Source organism: Hemiscyllium ocellatum, chromosome 1 (genome assembly GCF_020745735.1).
Source record: "Hemiscyllium ocellatum isolate sHemOce1 chromosome 1, sHemOce1.pat.X.cur, whole genome shotgun sequence".
NCBI classification, from domain to species: domain Eukaryota; kingdom Metazoa; phylum Chordata; class Chondrichthyes; order Orectolobiformes; family Hemiscylliidae; genus Hemiscyllium; species Hemiscyllium ocellatum.
Genome location: NC_083401.1, coordinates 75,944,154 through 75,962,023, shown reverse-complemented (window position 1 = coordinate 75,962,023; position 17,870 = coordinate 75,944,154). Strand labels below are relative to the sequence as shown.

Here is a 17,870-nt window from a genome sequence, read left to right as displayed (position 1 = left end):
CTCTAAGCCTGTTGTCTCCCCTCTGGCCCCATTCGATTCCCATTTCAATGTTGAGCCTGTGCTGTGTACATGAGCAGTACTAACCTTTCTGCAAAGCACATCGCTATCCAAGGCCTGGAAATGTATACATGTACTTTGCCATGTGAGCATCTATGTGCAGTCATTCTAAGGTTATGGCATCACAAAAACCTGCTTCACAGGTTGTCACTAGTGAGGTTTTTGACTCATTGTTAAAGGCTTGGAGGGGAAATCATATTTCCTTTCTTGACGTCAAGAATCTCATTTTTCCATTCTCCCTATATTACACCAACTGGCTTATTATTTCTCATGTCACTTAGGGCTGAGAAAATTCTTCCCAAGTATGTCCTGTCACTCAAATTTCAGTTGAAAATCTCACTGGAGCAGCTCAATTCATTTTCACAGTTCATAGTCCTCTAAGAGAATTCAGTTAATAAATTGTAATACAGTTCATATTCAGAACACCACATTTCAGATTTTTATTATATTCTGTCACATGACATTATACAATAAGCTTAAGAGTAAAGCACTTCAACACAGATCATTAACGGTAAAACAGAGTGTCGGTGGGACTCTCAACATCCTCAACAGTGGTCATATTGAACGCTTGCACACCAATTATTTTTGCAATCCAGTCAAGGTATTTCTTTGATATGAGAGTGTAAATCCCAGGCTTTTTGGGATCTGCACATCCTTTCCCATATGACACAATGCCTTTGTACTTCTTGTTGCAAATTAAAGGACCGCCTGAATCACCCTGCAAGAAAGAAAATGAAAAAGACAATAATTAAGTAGAATTTGTCAATGTTGCACTATTCAGGTTGCAATATTAGCTTGCTATATTGAACTAAGAAGAGTAGTTATGTGCTTGTTAAAGATTACAAGCATGTAAACACCTGGAAAATATTTCAATTCTTTGGGCAGTGCAGGAAATGTCATTTCCCATCATCCCTCTCGTATCCCAGCTATAAGCAAGACATACTCACTTTTGTATTTTCTCTAATAATCCACCCCTACGGTTATAACTTCCTTTGATATTGTATAGAAATGTAAACCACCTATTCATGACCAAACAAATTTCTAGATATGGGGGAAACGATGTTTACTTACAAAATCAGAGTTCAGTATGAGGTCTTTCTCCATGGTCTGAACGACCCTGAACCTTTCCTGTCTGTTCATACCCAATCATACAGCAGACAGCAACTGGTTGGTTCCACAAATATACTCATTCTCAACAATGGGGGAGCCCAGCACATCAATGCAAAAGATATTTGCATCCACCTTCACTGGAAGGGACATGTGGTTGATCCATCTCCAGTCTCCTCTGAAGGTTCCCAACATCCCAGTTGCTGGTATCTTCTAATATGATGCACTCCACATGATATCAAGGAATGGCTAAAAATACTGGATACTGCAAAGTCTGTGCAATCTGTCAGCCTAAACTCACAAATTGTGCATTCCACTGATAACTGTACGTTATTCTGTCTTGAATGTTTGCTGTCATGCTATATCTTCATCAATGCCTACAACATTGTCAATGTTTTTATCTGTTATAAATGTTATAATGCTCTTCCTTAAACACTTCAAACAATTAGAGACCTAAAATCATTCTTGGGGAATGTCAGTGTGAAAAAAGGCCCAGTCTAAAAATATCCATCCACGATCATTCTTTCCTTCTTGTCAATGAATCAAGTCTGACAATTTTCTCTTTATTACTACAAGTCTTAACTTCTCCACAAGCCTTCTGAAACATTTCAGACCTTCTTCTCTGCTCAAATTGTTGTGTTCCTCTTCAATGTGAGGATCACCTAGTCTTAGTTTCAGAGCTAAGTTAGGGCAATGCGAAACAACTTCACCTCTGCTATTCATTGTAAAATCACCATCATGCCTTCTGGCATTGCAAAAGAAAAATGCTTAATAATTACCTTCAGCATTAAAAGAGATTTTACCTTTGACCACTTAGTCTTTAAATAAATTTCTTTGAATGGAGGAACATACATTCTGGTCACCAGTCTTTCATTCTCGTGCTTGCAGTCCAAAACAATTACTAGTTGGCAAAACATTTTAGCCAAAATTTAGAGATTCGTATAGTAGTAACAAGAAGCCAATTTGATATGGAGCAGAGGTACAAAATTATTTTAAAAAGAATGAAATGAAAGGAGGATGATTCTTACATGATTAAGGTATCTTATATTCATAAGGTGGTGGACCATCTATTAGATATTGCTTTATCATGTTGTTATTTATTCTCAGGTATCAGCTGTTGTTTTAAAACCCATGTCTAAGTGCCTTGAGAAAGTGAGAGGGGGGGTCCACCTGGGATAAATTCAGAATTCAGTAATTGAGGAGTGAAAAGGTAATGAAGAAAGAGAATCAAACTCACTTCCTTCCTCCAAGGCACATGACACCAAATTATAGTTCAACAAGTTTATTTGAAATCACAAGGTGAAGACTTCACCTGACAAAGGAGCAGTGCTCTGATAGCTTGTGATTTCAAATAAATCTAATGGACTATAACCTGGCTTCATGTGACTTCTGACTTTGTCCACCCCAGTCCAACACCAGCATTTCCACATCATTAATATGTATTGCAAATAGTTATAATTCCTGAGAATCCCTGAAGCCAACCTAGTTAGGAATACAAAAACTGACAATAAGAGTTGTTTTTAAATATATAAAAAGAAGGAAAGAGGTCAAAGTGAACAGAGGCCTGTAAGAAAATGAATCAATAGAGAACGTTTTGGGGAAAACAAGAAAATGGCAGAGCAGTTAAACAGATCAGTCTTCATATTGAAAGATTCTTCAAGCATTCCTCCTTTAGTGCTAAACAATATGGGAAGAAATTAAGTATCATCACGAGAGAAATAGTATGAGACAAACTAATGAAGCTAAAGGCATATCAGTCCTCTGGCCCTTATGACTTGCATCCTAGAATCCAAAAAGAAGTAGCGACAGAGATAGTGGTTGCAATTTTCCAAAAATCATTGTATCTTGGAAAATTACCAGAGGATCAGAATATTGCCAATTGTACACCCCTATTTAAAAAAGGAAGGGAGACAAAAAGCAGGTAACTATTGGTTGATTAGCCTAACATCTATTGCTGGGAAAATATTCAAATCAATTATTAGGGAAATAATCATAGTGCATTTGGAAATTCATAATATAATCAAATAAGTTCAGCATGACTGACTTAATAGAGTTGTTTGAGGAATTCTCAGCCAGAGTGAATAGAGGTGAACCAGGAGATGTTTTGTATTTGGACTTGCAGAAGGCATTTGACAAGGTTCATCACAAAAGGTTAATTTGTAAGAGAAGAGCCCTTGCTGTTGGATGTCATTTACTGGCATGAGTAAAGAATTGCCTCAAGTGCAGGAAGCTGCAGATTGGAAAAGAGGACCTTTTTGTAAGACAAACTTGTAAGCAATGGGGTTCCTCAGGGATTCTCAGGAATTATAATTGTTTACAATACATATTAATGATGTGGAAATGCTGGTGTTGGACTGGGGTGGACAAAGTCAGCAGTCACATGAAGCCAGGTTATAGTCCAATAGATTTATTTGAAATCACAAGCTATCAGAGCGCTGCTCCTTTGTCAGGTGAAGTCTTCACCTTGTGATTTCAAATAAACTTGTTGAACTATAATTTGGTTTCATGTGCCTTGGAGGAAGGAAGTGAATGTATTAAAGCCAAATCTGCAAATGACACAAAAATAGGCGGAAAGGCAGGTTGCAAAATGGATACAAATAGTTTACACAGAGAGTTTGATAGAAAAATTAAGTGGGCAAAAATGTTGGCAAATGGAGTATAATATAGGAAAACGTGAAGCTGTTCATTTTCGAAGGGAGAAGAAAAGAGAAGTATTATTTAAATGGAGAAAAACTGCAGGAAGCTGCAACACAAAGGGACTTGGTGGGTACTTGTTCACAAAACACAGCAAGTTGCAGCAGGCAATTAGGAAGACTAGTGGAATGTTGGCCCTTATTTTAAAGGGTTTGGAATATAAGAGGAGGGAAATCTTACTGCAACTGTGCGAGATGCTGTTAAGACCACATGCGAAGTACTGTGAACAGGTTTAGTCTTCTTATTTAAGAAAATATATTATTTCATTGGAAGCAGTTCAGAGAATATTCACTAGGATGATCCTTAGTATGGAATTTTCTTATGAGCACAGCTGAAACAAGTTGGGACTCTGCCAAGTGGAGGTTAGATGAGAGGCAATCTCATGGTAACATAGGATTCTTAAGGGCTTGACAGGGTAAATGCTGAAAGGAAGTTTCCCATCATGGGAGAGTCTAGGATCAGAGGGCATTGCCTCATAATAAACAGGTGCTGATTTAACACTGGATAGAAAGAGAATTATCTTCTTTCAGAGGATTGTAAGTCTTCAGAACATCTTGTCGTAGAAGGCTGTGGGGGAAGAGTCCTTACGTATATTTAAGGCTGAAATAAATTCTAGATTAGCAGGGGAATAAAGGATTATGGGGAAATGGCAAGAAAGTAGATGTGAGGAACATTGGATCAGCCATGATCCTTTTAATTAGCAGAGCAGACCTGTGGAGCTAAATGGCCTACTCCTGTCCTTATTTCTTCTTGTCTTATTATGGTCTTCCTGAAACATGTTTTTGATACAACAGAGTGGCTTTCAAGGTCATGGACTTGGCACTCAAGGGAATTTAAGAGTCAGTCTTGATGATGGGAGATTGGAGTTGCATAGGATACAAGATACTGGATAAGGATACAAGATTTCCTTCAGTAACTAAAATGAGAAAATCATATAGGATGGTGGAGAAAATACAAAAGCTTCATAGTTATTTTAACTGATACCAACTAGTATACTCACTTTGCATGAGTCTCTTTGGGCTTTGCTGTCACCAACACAGATCATGTCCTTGGTTACTACAGGTTTACGATTGTAATACTCCTCACTGTTGCATAAACTCCGATCTATTACTTTCAGCTTCACTTGTTGAAGTGTGTCAGATGGCGATTTGGAGTATATAGATGTTACTCCCCATCCTGCCACCTTGCAGGAAGTTCCAGGTCTCACGTCTGCTTTCTTGTCATTTGGTAGTTTGAGTAAATTGACATATTTGTTGATTTTTGCTTCACTGGACAGCTGCGATAAAATAAGAGCAAATGAATACTCGCATTTTTTGAAATAGAAAGCAGATTTTCTACTTTATTATATTCCAAAAGAGGGCTGTCATGTTCAAATTGTGAGAAATGTGCTCTTCAAATATTTCTACTTTTGGACCGAATATTGTGCATCACAAAAACGTATTGGGTCTTGGCTGTTGGTAGTCGGGATTCTTTGGCAGAGGTAAAGGATTTTGGGGTTGAAGTCTTGTGGTGCAGTGATAGCACTAACAACTCAGGGTTCAAGTCTGACTTTCAGAATTGATGGTCACCGAAGGTATATTCATAATGTGGTCAGGTAGGTGGATCAGGCAATGGTTGGACAGGCACTGTCCACCCTCTGGGATGGGTATCATTGTTTGTCATCTGCGACTTGATGGTGATTGTCGTTATCTGCAATTTCACAGCACACCCCAATCGAATTCCTATCATTGACCATCCACTTTACGCTACCCTTGATTTCACCCTCCAATGATTTCAGTGAAGAATACAGTCAGGCAGAGTACAAAACAAATGGTGGTCCATTCCCGACAGATTAAAATGACTGTATATCTCTGAGGTACTGTGGAGGTAGAACTCTTGTTGCCTTCAGTGATCAATGTGAAGTGTGGGGAATGGAGCTGCATATCGCAAAAATGTGTTGGATCTTGGCTGTTGGGAGTCAGGATATGTTTTGGCAGACGTAAAGGAGTTGGGGTTGAAGTCTGTGGTGCAGCGATGCACTAACAACTCTGGGTTTCAGTCTCACTTTAGGAATTGATGGTCACCGAAGGTATATTCATAATGTGGTCAGGTAGGTTGATCATTTGTCTGTAAGTACTTCTAATATTCCTGACTGCAGGTTGTAAGTTGCTTGGAATTTTCTAAGCCAGCTATGATGCAGATGGCAACAGCAAACTACTGCAATGCTTTATCAAGCATAATCTAATAAGTCACCAAATCCCTCTTAAGGCACAGTATCTGAGCAAGAGATAATAGAAATGGCAGGAAGGACAAATATTGTTTGATTGGCTTTTGGACATTAGGAAGTGTTTATACAGTTTCATTTAAGTGGGATTACATTTATAACTTTAAATTTTAATGTTTTCTTGATCAATAAAGGAAAGATTCTCCAGTGGATTGATGATTAAATCTTGCGAAGAAGCCTCCGGATCTATATAAAGGCAGGTGACTTTAGCTGAGGCAGCAGTCAGATTGCCACAGTTCAGCCAGAGTACTCCAGGCAAAAGACAAAAGATACCTGCATCTGTTTGCTCACTGAAGACTTCCCACATGGAAAAATGATTACAAGAGTTAGGTTTGACTATAATGCCCCAATAGGCTTAAGCAGCTTATTGAAGTGAAGAATATTCCCCGTGACAACTGTATGCTTGAGTCTCAACTTTTAGAAACATTTAAACTGACAACACCATTGGTGGATTTCACAAGATATTTTACATAATTTTTGCATAACAAGGTTGACCTTATAACGTTACATTTCGCAGAAGCAAAACACTACTGTCTTTCTAAATTACTAATTTTAAATACCACAAACAAAGCAGAAAGAATTGAAATCCATACTTCCAGAAGCATGATGTCATTTTGTGCAGTTCTTCTGTTAAACTGTGGATGGGGATACTGCTTCTTGACCTGAATTTTTTGTTGACTTTTCTCAATCTGTGACAAAGAATGGGCTCCAAGAACAACTTGAACACGTCCCATCCTACATTTCATCAGAAAGGTAGACAATTAATCTTTGCTTCCGTAAGAGCAGATATTTGAGAAGAAGAACATTCAGGATTTCAAACGATGATAACAAACTGAACAATGAACTAAACTGTATAATTTCTTGTTTCTTTTAGCCCTAGATCAAACATTGAAACTGCTCCCAACAAATGGATGGAAATTAATGGAGCTCCACTTTAATGGAATTATTCTTCAGATACTGACTGATTTGCGTTACATTTTTAAAAACTTTACCTCAGGATTTCTGGTAAGGGTCTTTTTCCTTTTTGATCTCCAGTATGAGTGCAGTTATAAAGCAAAATGGTGGTAGATAGAGGAGTGGTTTTTAACTCCAGAATGAATATAAAATGAAAACACATCGTGATAACCTCACTCTCAGGGAGGACCATGCAAAGAACAAACTCTGGCTAAAGGTTCGGTAAAGTTGATGAAGTCAACTAGTCATGCCATAGTTTCTGTGCTACAGGCACCTCCCACATCACCACAGGTGGATCTAAATATCTGCCATGCACAGAATTTATGTTCTACAGAAGAGTGGCCAGCTAGGGGGCTATTTCAGTCCAATGGAAAAGAATGAAACCCTCCCTCTGAAACAGAGCAGCTGCACTTTGAAATCAAAAAGATTTCAGTTAAAAAGTATGTGAAATATTTGTACAGAGACCAAGTCCCATCACTAAGTCAAACAACTCAGAGTCACATCTCAAAACTGGGGAGATTCTAATCTCTGGTTATACTTTATTCCTTCACACAGATCACTGTTGGCCTACACATGTGGAGCATCATCAGCCCACATATGGCACTGTCGGCTACATTTCTGGAGTCACTTATCTGTCAGAATAGGTGAAGGCATTAAATGTATTTTCCTAAAGGGCATTAATGAACAAGACAGTTCTTTAAAAGATGTCCAAGACTAGCTTTCAATTTTTTCAGATTTAGTTTAAAAAAAAATCTCCTTTGTAAGATGTGAATCCATTTCTGCAGATCGTTAGTTGGGCATCTGGGTGAGAAGCTTAGAAACATTACCATTGTTCTATCATCTCTCCATCGATGAACGTGTGATTTGCTGTTGTCAGCAAATAATTAATTCATACAAGCTATTAACATCTGGAATCCTCCAGACATTTGATTATCCTGCAACTGGTTCAGGATGTTATTACAGTAATCATACTTCAGAAAATATTGACATGTAGTAAAATGAGTGATGTCATTAATGAGACTTGCAACTATTATTAAGGACGCTGATTCTTTCCACTTGGGTCCAGATAATTCTGCAAGCCAATGACCTAACAAGTAGGTAAAACAAAGAACTGTGGTTGCTGGAAATCTAAAACAATGCAACAGGTCTGGAGAAACGCAACAGGTCTGGTGCCATCTGTGGAGAGAAAGCAGAGTTAATGTTTCAGGTCCAGTGGGTCACATTGTGGCTGTAGAGGACATTGGTTAGGCCTCTTTTAGAATATTGTGAACAATTCTGGTCTCCTTCCTATTGGAAGGATGTTGTGAAACTTGAAAGGGTTCAAAAAAGATTTACAAGGATGTTGCCAGGGTTGGATGATTTGAGCTATCGGGAGAGGTTGAATAGACTGGAGCCATTTTCTCTGGAGCATCGGAGGCTGAGGTTGATAAAAACATGAGGGTTATGGCTAGGGTAAATAGTTCCTGTCTTTTCCCTGGGGTGGAGGAGTCGAGATTTAGGGGCATTGGCTTAGAGTGTGAGGGGAAAGATATAAAAGAGACCTAAGGGGTAACTTTTTCAACAGAGGGTGGTGCATGTTGCAATGGGCTGCCAGAGGAAGTAGTGGAGGCTGGTACCATTGCAACATTAAAAAGGCATCTGGATGGGTATATGAATAGGAAGGGTTTAGAGAGATATGGGCCAAGTGCTGGCAAATGGGACTAGATTAAGCTTGGATATCTGGTCAGCATGGACAGGTTGGACTGAAGGGTCTGTTTCCATGCTGTACATCTCTTTGACTCTATGATTCCATGACCATTCTTCAAGATGGCATATATTGCTAATTGCAAGGGTACAGAGGGGAATGGGAATGGAGGTGGAGGTTAATGATTGATGGAGATAGAGCCCAAGTGAGAGAAACATAGGCAAACAAAGGGATAGATAAAGATAAACAAGGGAACAGAAAAGGTCCTAATAGAGACTGTAAGTAGGTGAAAATGGTTTGGCTGCAATGAAAGTAGACAAAGATGACAGGGCTTGGGGTATCAGGGTAGTTTTAGAACATGGAAGAATGTTTTCAGGCCCTAAAATTATTGAACTCAATATTGAGCCTTAAAGGCTGTAGGGACCCCACTGCAAAATGAGATGTTCTTCTTCCAACTTGCGCTGAGCTCACCAGAACTCTGTAACAGGCCTGAGACAGAGATGTTAGCTAGGGAACACAGCAGTATGTCGAAGTGACAGGGAACTGGAAGATTGGGATTATTTCTGAGGACAGAGTGTAGGTATTCTTTAAAGTGGTTGCCCGATCTGTGTTTAATTTCAACAGTGTAGAGGGGACCATATTGTGGCAGTGAATATACTAGACCTGAAACATTAACTTTGCTTTCTATCCAGAGATACTTCATGACCTGCTGAGTGTCTCCAGTTTTTTCCATTTTTGACCTAATAAATAGGTTATGTCTAGCCGGACAAGGAGTAGGATGCCAGAAAAGCTCATGAGGACACAGCTGTGAAAATCCTAACAATATATCTATTTGTTTTGGATTCTGATGCCTTAGCTTTGCATGGGTATCGTAGAGTCATAGAGTCATCGAGATGTACAGCATGGAAACAGACCCTTCGGTCCAACCTGTCCATGCCGACCTTATATCCCAACCCAATCTAGTCCCATCTGCCAGCACCAGCAGATGAAGGATGGATGATAAAAAAAGTCATGTTTGCAACTGCAGAACTATGCATTTTCCAACATTTTCCAACTAACAACCAGACTATCTATACAATCAAATAGTTAGATGTATTTTTAAAATATCACATCAAGAACCATATGAAGAGAAATAGTTATCAATATCATGATGCTCTGGGTATCAATAATTATGTGGTGTAATATTTGAAAGTAATTATTTGATGTGGTTAAAGTGTGGGAGTTAAGCTTGGGTTGATAAGTACAGTACTACGTCAATTATAGATAACTTACACTTCACAGTGTGCTGCCGTCAGAATCCATTTATTTTTGATCAAAGCCCCTCCACAATTATGCAAATAATTCTTCAGTGTCTTGTTATAAATTTGAATAGATGCCATATAGGGTTTTGAATGGGGTTTAACTTCATTGCCTCCAATAATTTCTGCACCATTACCTGTATAGAAAACATATCAAAAATACTGAATGCCCATTTCATCAGTTGACACATGTACACATAAATCTTTGATTAAATGAACATAATTGGCATATAATTTATTGTACAGAAATATTCCAATGAGGGTGAGGTGAGAGTCACTGCACTTAACATTAAAGCAATATTTCGTGTCATAGAGACATAGAGATGTACAGCACGGAAACAGACTCTTCAGCCTAAATCATCCATGTTGACCAGATAACCCAATCTAATCTAGTCCCACTTGCCAGCACTTGGCCCATATCCCTCCAAACTCTTTCTATTCATAAACCCATCCAGATGCCTTTTAAATGTTGCAATTGTATTAGCCTCCACCACTTCCTCTGGCAGCTCATTCCATACACACACCACCCACTGTATGAAAAGTTGCCCCTTAGGTTCCTTTTATATCTTTCCCCTCTAAACCTAAACCTATGCCCTCTAGTTCGGAACTCCCCAACCCCAGGGAAAAGACTTTGTCTATTTATCCAATCCATGCCCCTCATGATTATATAAATCTCTATGAGATCACTCCCAAGGCCTTCGACACTCCAGGGAAAACAGCCCCAGCCTATTCAGCCTCTCACTATAACTCAAGTCCTCCAACCCTGACAACATCCTTGTATGCCTTTTCTGAACCCTTTCAAGTTTCACAACATTCTTCCATTAAGAAGAAAACCAGAATTGCTCACAATTTTCCAAAACTAGCCTAATCAACGTCCTGTAGAGCCACAACATGACCTCCCAACTCCTATACTCAATGCTCTGACCAATAAAGGAAAGCATACCAAACACCTTCTTCACTATCCTATCCACCTGCGACTCTAGTTTCAAGGAGCTATGAACCTGTACTCCAAGATCTCTTTGTTCAGCAACACTTCCTAAGACCCTACCATTAAGTGTATAAGTCCTGCTAAGATTTGCTTTCCCAAAAAGCAGCACCTCACATTTATCTGAATTAAACTCCATCCACCACTCCTATTGGCCCATCTGATCATGATCCTGTTGTAATCTGAGAAAACCCTCTTCGCTGTCCACTACACCTCCAATTTTGGTGTCATCTGCAAACTTACTAACTGTACCTCTTATGCTCGCATCCAAATCATTTATGTAAATGACAAAGCGTAGAGGGCCCAGCACCGATCCTTGTGGCACTCCACTGGTCACAGGCCTCCAGTCTGTAAGACAACCCTCCACCACCACTCTCTGTCTTCTCCCTAGGTCTGTATCCAAATGGCTAGTTCTCCTTGTATTCCATGAGATCTAACCTTGCTAATCAGTCTCCCATGAGGAACCTTGTTAAACACCTTCCTCAAGTCCATATATGATTTGGTGTTGCCGGTGTTGGACTGTGGTGTACAAAGTTAAAAATCACACAACACCAGGTTATAGTCCAACAGGTTTATTTGGAAGCACTAGCTTTCGGAGCACTGCTCCTTCATCAGGTGGTTGTGGAGGACACAATTGTAAGACACAGAATTTATAGCAAAAATTTACAGCATCAGGTAATTTCAGTTACATCACATTGTAAATGTTTGCTGTAAATTCTGTGCCTTACATTTGTGTCCTCCACAACCACCTGTTGAAGGAGCAGTGCTCCGAAAGCTAGTGCTTCCAATTCAACCTGTTGAACTATAACCTGGTGTTGTGTGATTTTTAACAAAGTCCATATTGATCATGTTCAGCTTTGCCCTCATCAATCCTTTGTTACTTTTTTGAAAAACTCAATCAAGTTTGTGAGATATGATTTCTCATGCACAAAAGCCATGTTGACTCTCCCTAATCAGTCTTTGCCTTTCCAAATATGTGTAAATCCTGTCCCTCAGGATTCCCTCCATCAACCTGCCCACCACCGACATCAGGCTCATCGGCCAATAGTTCCCTGGCTTGTCCTTACCACCTTTCTTAAATAATGGTACCATATTAGGCAATCTCCAGTCTTCTGGCACCTCATCTGTGACCACTGATGATACAAATCTCTCAGCAAAGGGCCGAGCAATCATTTCCCTAGCTTCCCACAAAGTTCTAGGTTGCACCTGATCAGGTCCTGGGGAGTTATCCACCTTTATACATTTCAAGACATCCAGCACTTCCTCCTCAGTAATATGGACATTTTTCAAGATGTCACCATCTATTTCCCCATATTCTATATCTTCCATGTCCTTCTCCATAGTAAACACTGATGCAAAATATTCATTTAGTATTTCCCCCATTGCCTGCCGTTCCACACAAATGCCGCCTTGCTGATCTTTGAGGGGCCCTATTCACTCCCTAGTTACCCTTTTGTCCTTAATGTTTTTGTAAAGACCCTCTGGATTCCCCTTTATCCTATTTGCCAAAGCTATCTCAAGTTCCCTTTCTTCACCTGATTTCCCTCTAAAGTATATTCCTCCTGCCTTTATACTCTCTAAGGATTCACTAGATCTCTTCTGTCTGTACCTGATTATGCTTCCTTCTTTTTCTTATCCAAATCTTCACTTTCTCTAGTCATCCAGCATTTCCTACACCTACTGGCTTTGCCTTTCACCCTAACAGGAATATATTGTCTCTGCACTCTCGTTAACTCATTTCTGTAGGCTTCCCATTTTCCAGCCGTCCCTTTACCTACAAACATCTGCCCCCCAATCAGCTTTTGAAAGTTCTTGCTTAATACTGTCAAAATTAGCCTCCCTCCAATTTAGAACTTCAACTTTTAGATCTGGCCTATCTTTTTCCATCACTATTTTCAAACTAATAGAATTATGGTCTATTAGTTTGAAAATAGTGATGGAAAAGGATAGACCAGATCTAACAACTGAAGTTCTAAATTGTTGATCACAGAAAGGAAATTGGTTGTATTGTTAGAGGATGATCACTTTAATTCAAGGATGTCACTACAGGAGCAACTAAGGACAGTATTCTAGGCCAAACCATTTTCAGCTGCTGCATTAATGACCTACCCTCCGTTGTAAGATTAGAAGTGGGGATATTTACTGGTGGTTGCACAGTGTTTAGTTCTGACTTCAACTTCTCAAATAATTAAGCTATCTGTGCCCACATTGAGTAAGATGTGAATCATATCTAGGCTTTCAATTATGTCTAGGTTCTTGCTGTGGGGAATGAGTGCAGAAATATAAAGATAAAAATGTGTGTCTGGGAAGGTGGTACAGGTGGGAAGGTTTTAGATTGCTGGGACACTGAGACAGGCTCTGGGTCAACTCCACAAGCTCGACAGTTTGCATCTGAACAGATCTGGGACTGAGTTCCTTCTGTGGCATTATGCTATTGCTGTTCAAGAGGTTTCAAATGAACTCAGCAGAGGTATGGGAATGAGTGGAGGATTTTAGGAAGTAATACTAGGGTGCATGAAATGCAGAGAAAGGCAGATACACTAAAATAGAAAACAGGAAGTTAGCTAATGGTGTTGGAGTAAAGGAGAATAGACTGACATTTAAGTCAAGGTTACAGTGCACGCAGGTCAACAGACTGACATACTGAATAATATTGGCATTACAGACAGTTTGACGTGAGATTATGATGATGTGGCAGTAGCAGACACCTAGTATAAAGAAGGCCAGATTTGTTTGTTGAATATTGCTGGGTATAAGGTGTCAGAAATTCAGGAAAGGAAAGAAATTGAGGAATGTTTTGCAGTGCTGGAGAAAGATGTTTCACAGGGTTGAAAGACAGGGAGAAAGTGAGGACTGCAGATGTTGGAAATCAGGGCTGAAAAATGTGTTGCTGAAAAAGCCCAGACAGGTTTGATTTAGTTAGAGCTAAGGAATGAGAAGGGTGTATTGTTATTGGTTTATCATAGAACACCAGCCAGTGAGACTGAACTGGAGAAACAAAGAAATTACAAAGAGATATAAACACCATAGGGAAGTTATAATGGGGGACTTTATCCTATCCATGCCTCTCATGATTTTATAAACCTCTATAAAGTCACCCCTCAGCCTTTGACACTCCAGGAAAAACAACCCCAGCCTATTCAGCCTGTCCCTATAGCTCAAATCCTGACAACATCCTTGTAAATCTTTTCTGAATCTTTTCAAGTTTCACAACATTCTTCCAATAGTAAGGAGGCCAGAATTGCTTGCAGTATTCCAAAAGTGGACTAATTCCACTCCTAACAGCTACAACATGCCCTCCCAACTCTTATACTCAATGTTCTGACCTATAAAGGAAAGCATACAAATGCCTTTTCACTATCTCATCTATCTGCAACTTAATTTTCAAGGAGCTATGAATTTGCACTCCAAGGCCTTGTTTAAGCCCTGCTAAGGCTTGCTTTCCCAAAATGCAGCACCTCACATTTATCTAAATTGAATGCCATCTGCCACTCCTCAGTCATTGGCCCATCTAATCAAGATCCTATTGTAATCTGTGGTAAACTTCTTTGCTGTCCACTATACCTCCAATTTTGGTGTCTTCGGCAAACTTACTAACTATACCTCCTATGTTCACATCTAAATCATTTATATAAATAACGAAATGTCGTGGACTCAGCATGGATCTTGTGGCACACTACTGGTCATGGGACTGCAGTCTGAAAAGCAACCTCCACCACTACCCTCTGTCTTCTATCTTTGAACCAGTTCTGTATCCAAATGGCTAGTTCTCCCAGTTTTCCATGAGATCTAACCTTGTGGAGAATGTCTACAGCAGTGAATATCCAATCTAATGAGAAAGAAGGCACTGCTAGACCTGGTTCTTGGGAATGAGGTGGGCCAAGAAGACTAAATGACAGTAAGGGAACATTTAATAGACAGTAGTCATTGTATTACAAGAGTTAGAATGACAATAGAAAATGATATTGGTCAATCCAGAATAAGAAGAATCAACTGGCAAACTTCAATGGGGCAATAACAGAAATGGTCAGATAGACTGAAAGAAAAGGTCAGCAGCGGAAGCTGATGTAGCTGGAGTGGATATGGTTTGGGCCTAGTCAAGATATACAGAGAAAAGTGAAACAAATAAATCCAGAGCTCTCTGGATATCAAAGAAAAGAAAAGTGTGCTTAATCCAGTTGTCAAGTTGAAGTGCAATTGAGAACCAAATGTTCAGAAGGGAGGTGAAGAAACAAATATGAGATGCAAAGAGCAATTATGATAAATGTCTGACAGCTGACATAAATCAAAATTGCAAAGTATTCAATAAGCATATTAATAGACATAGATATAGAAGCGATTTAATTACTCCACATCCAAAGCCTTCTGAGGCTGAGTTCCAAATTCACAAACACTATGAAAACAAACTTTCTCCTCATCCCTGTCCTAAAAGGTAATTTTAAAACCATGTCATCTAGTTCTGCGCTGACTCATGAGAGAAAATAGTCTTTCTACCTCAACTTTTTCATAACTAGTAAGAATTTTAACATACTTCCACGAACTAATCTCTTAATATTCTGAACCGCAGTGGAAACAAGCCCCACCTGTCCAACCCAACCTCATAAAACAATCCATTCATTCCAATATACATTATTTCTGGAATTGAATAGTGTACAAGTAATTAAAAGTTGGAGTAAGCAATTCAACCCTTCAAGCCTACTCCTCCATTTAATATGATCATGGTTGATCTCATCTCAGCCTCAACTCCATTTTCCTGCCTGCTCCCCATAACTAATTTACCCATTTCTAATTAAAAATCTATCTCATCCTTAACTTTATACTGTGTCCCAGTATTGCCCACAGTCTGGGGTAGTGAATTCTATAAATTCATGGCCCTTTGAAAGAAGTAATTTCCCCATACCTCTTTATCTCTTTACTAATTAAAAATCTGTATCCTCCTTAAATTTGTTCAGTGACCCTGTGTCCACCATCCTCTAATGTAGTGAATTGCAAAGTTTCATAACTTTTGAGAGAATTCCTTCTTTCTCATCTTTGTTTTAAAGCTGCTATCCCTTAATTGAAAACTATGCCATTGCTTTACATTGTCCCACAAGGGGAACATTTGTTTTAAACCTGCTATCCCTCAATTGAAAACTATGACATTGCTTTAAATTGTCCCACAAGGGGAACATTTAGTCCCTATCTACTTTGTTTATCTCTTGTTGCATCTTACATGCCTAACTTAGCTCATCTCTCATTCTGCTAAACTCGGGCAAGCATAGGCCTACATTGCTCAATCTCACCTCATAACACATGCTTTTCAGGGGTGGAATTAATCACATGAACCTTCTCAGGACTGCATCCAATGCAACCAAATTCTTCCTCAAGTAAAGAGACCAAAATAATAAATCAAATCAAATAACTCAGACCAAAAGTGTACACAGTACTCCAGCTACAGTCTTACTGATGCTTAGTATAACTGCAACGTTTCTCTCCTTTTCCTCCATTCCTTTAGCAATCAATGAGTGCCAAGATTCCTAACCTATCCATCATCCATTTGTAAATGTCTTATATTTTTGTTGCAACTTACTTTTCCCTCTATTTTAGAGTCATCTGCAAATCTGGCTACAGTTCACATTCTATCTCTGCATCCAATGGGAGGCAATGACCAAGTAGTATCATAGCAGGACTATTAATCCAGAAACCTAGCCAATGTTCTGGGCACCAGTGTTTAAATCCTGCCACAGCAGATGGTGGCATTTAAATTTAATAAAAACCTCACAATTAAGAGTCTAATGATGACAAAGGATCCATTGTTGATTATTGGGGGAAGAAACGTATCTGGTTCACTATTACCTTTCAAAGAAGGAAAATGCCATCCTTACTGGTCTAGACGGCATGTCACTCCAGACCAAAGCAATGTGGTTGACTCATAACTGCCTTCTAGGATGGATAATAAACCCTGGCCTAGCTGCTGATTCCCCCTCATCCACTAATGAATGAAAAAAAAAGAGTCCAAGATATTAATGTAGACTGTAGATAGTTGTGGCCTGAGGACCGAAGGTTATGGACCCCCAGTGGTTACATCTTGACAACTAGAAAATAAATACCCATTTATTCTGACTGTTGTTCATTAGTCCTCTCTCTAAGCTAATAAATTACTCCAATCTCATCTTGTGAGTTAACATTTTGTGTGGCACCTTATCAAAAAGGTATGGCATTGTCACTCAGATCTATCTGACAATTTGAGAAAATAACAGATGTATACTCTTTACACGTTGTTTTTGATTTGTTGCTTTGGTTCAAAAGTATTCTATAATTCCTAAATACCTTAAAAAATCCATGGGTCAAACACGGAATAAAAATGAATACAGAAAGAGATGACAATAATGTATTGCTACATTAGAAATTGAGAATGCTGGCTAATCATGACAACATGCAAAAGGTACACTGATTACTACTTAAACATTATAACAATAAATCTTATTGTCAATGTGCTAAGTATAAAAGTTGCTTATTTTATTACTTACATGTTGGAGATAGGGAAAAAATAACCAAAGAAACGAATAGCGTATGTTGCAATGATTTCATTGTCGCCTCTCTAATGCCAAGTGAAGGTCTCGATTAATTTATAATAAACTCAGAGGGATGTGGTTTGTTCGCTTTGATGTCATCTTTACGATGTTGACTTCTTACTATTTTAAATTTATTTCATTTATGAGAAACCACGAGACCGCACCCAAAGCTTACCACGGTGTTGTTATAATTACTAAGATATTAACAAGTAGAATTTGTTGGAAACTGATAGCTCTTCTGAATTTTGGAATGTCTCATTTTCAACTTAATTTG

At 39.0% G+C, this 17,870-nt stretch overlaps 1 protein-coding gene across 1 annotated transcript; it reads right to left on the bottom strand.

The window, feature by feature from the left end:
* Nucleotides 1–488: 488 nt before the first annotated feature.
* LOC132818923 (granzyme K-like) lies at nt 489–17,620 on the bottom strand. Its single transcript, XM_060830054.1, has 5 exons — nt 17,552–17,620; nt 10,032–10,194; nt 6,715–6,856; nt 4,859–5,134; nt 489–775 (listed from the first exon to the last, which is right to left on the bottom strand). Exons 1-5 carry the CDS (start codon nt 17,610–17,612, stop codon nt 563–565), a joined length of 855 nt encoding a protein of 284 aa, XP_060686037.1. The 5' UTR covers nt 17,613–17,620; the 3' UTR covers nt 489–562.
* Between the last annotated feature and the right edge of the window lie 250 nt (nt 17,621–17,870).

What these genes read in the sequence shown, in the direction of transcription:
- LOC132818923 (XM_060830054.1), bottom strand. Translation starts at nt 17,612, where the DNA reads ATGAAATCATTGCAACATACGCTATTCGTTTCTTTGGTTATTTTTTCC. An exon ending in TTTTTCCCTATCTCCAACAT is followed by an intron (nt 10,195 to 17,551) that starts GTAAGTAATAAA and finishes TTTTCTATACAG; the next exon opens with GTAATGGTGCAGAAATTATT. An exon ending in ACGGCAGCACACTGTGAAGT is followed by an intron (nt 6,857 to 10,031) that starts GTAAGTTATCTA and finishes GATGAAATGTAG; the next exon opens with GATGGGACGTGTTCAAGTTG.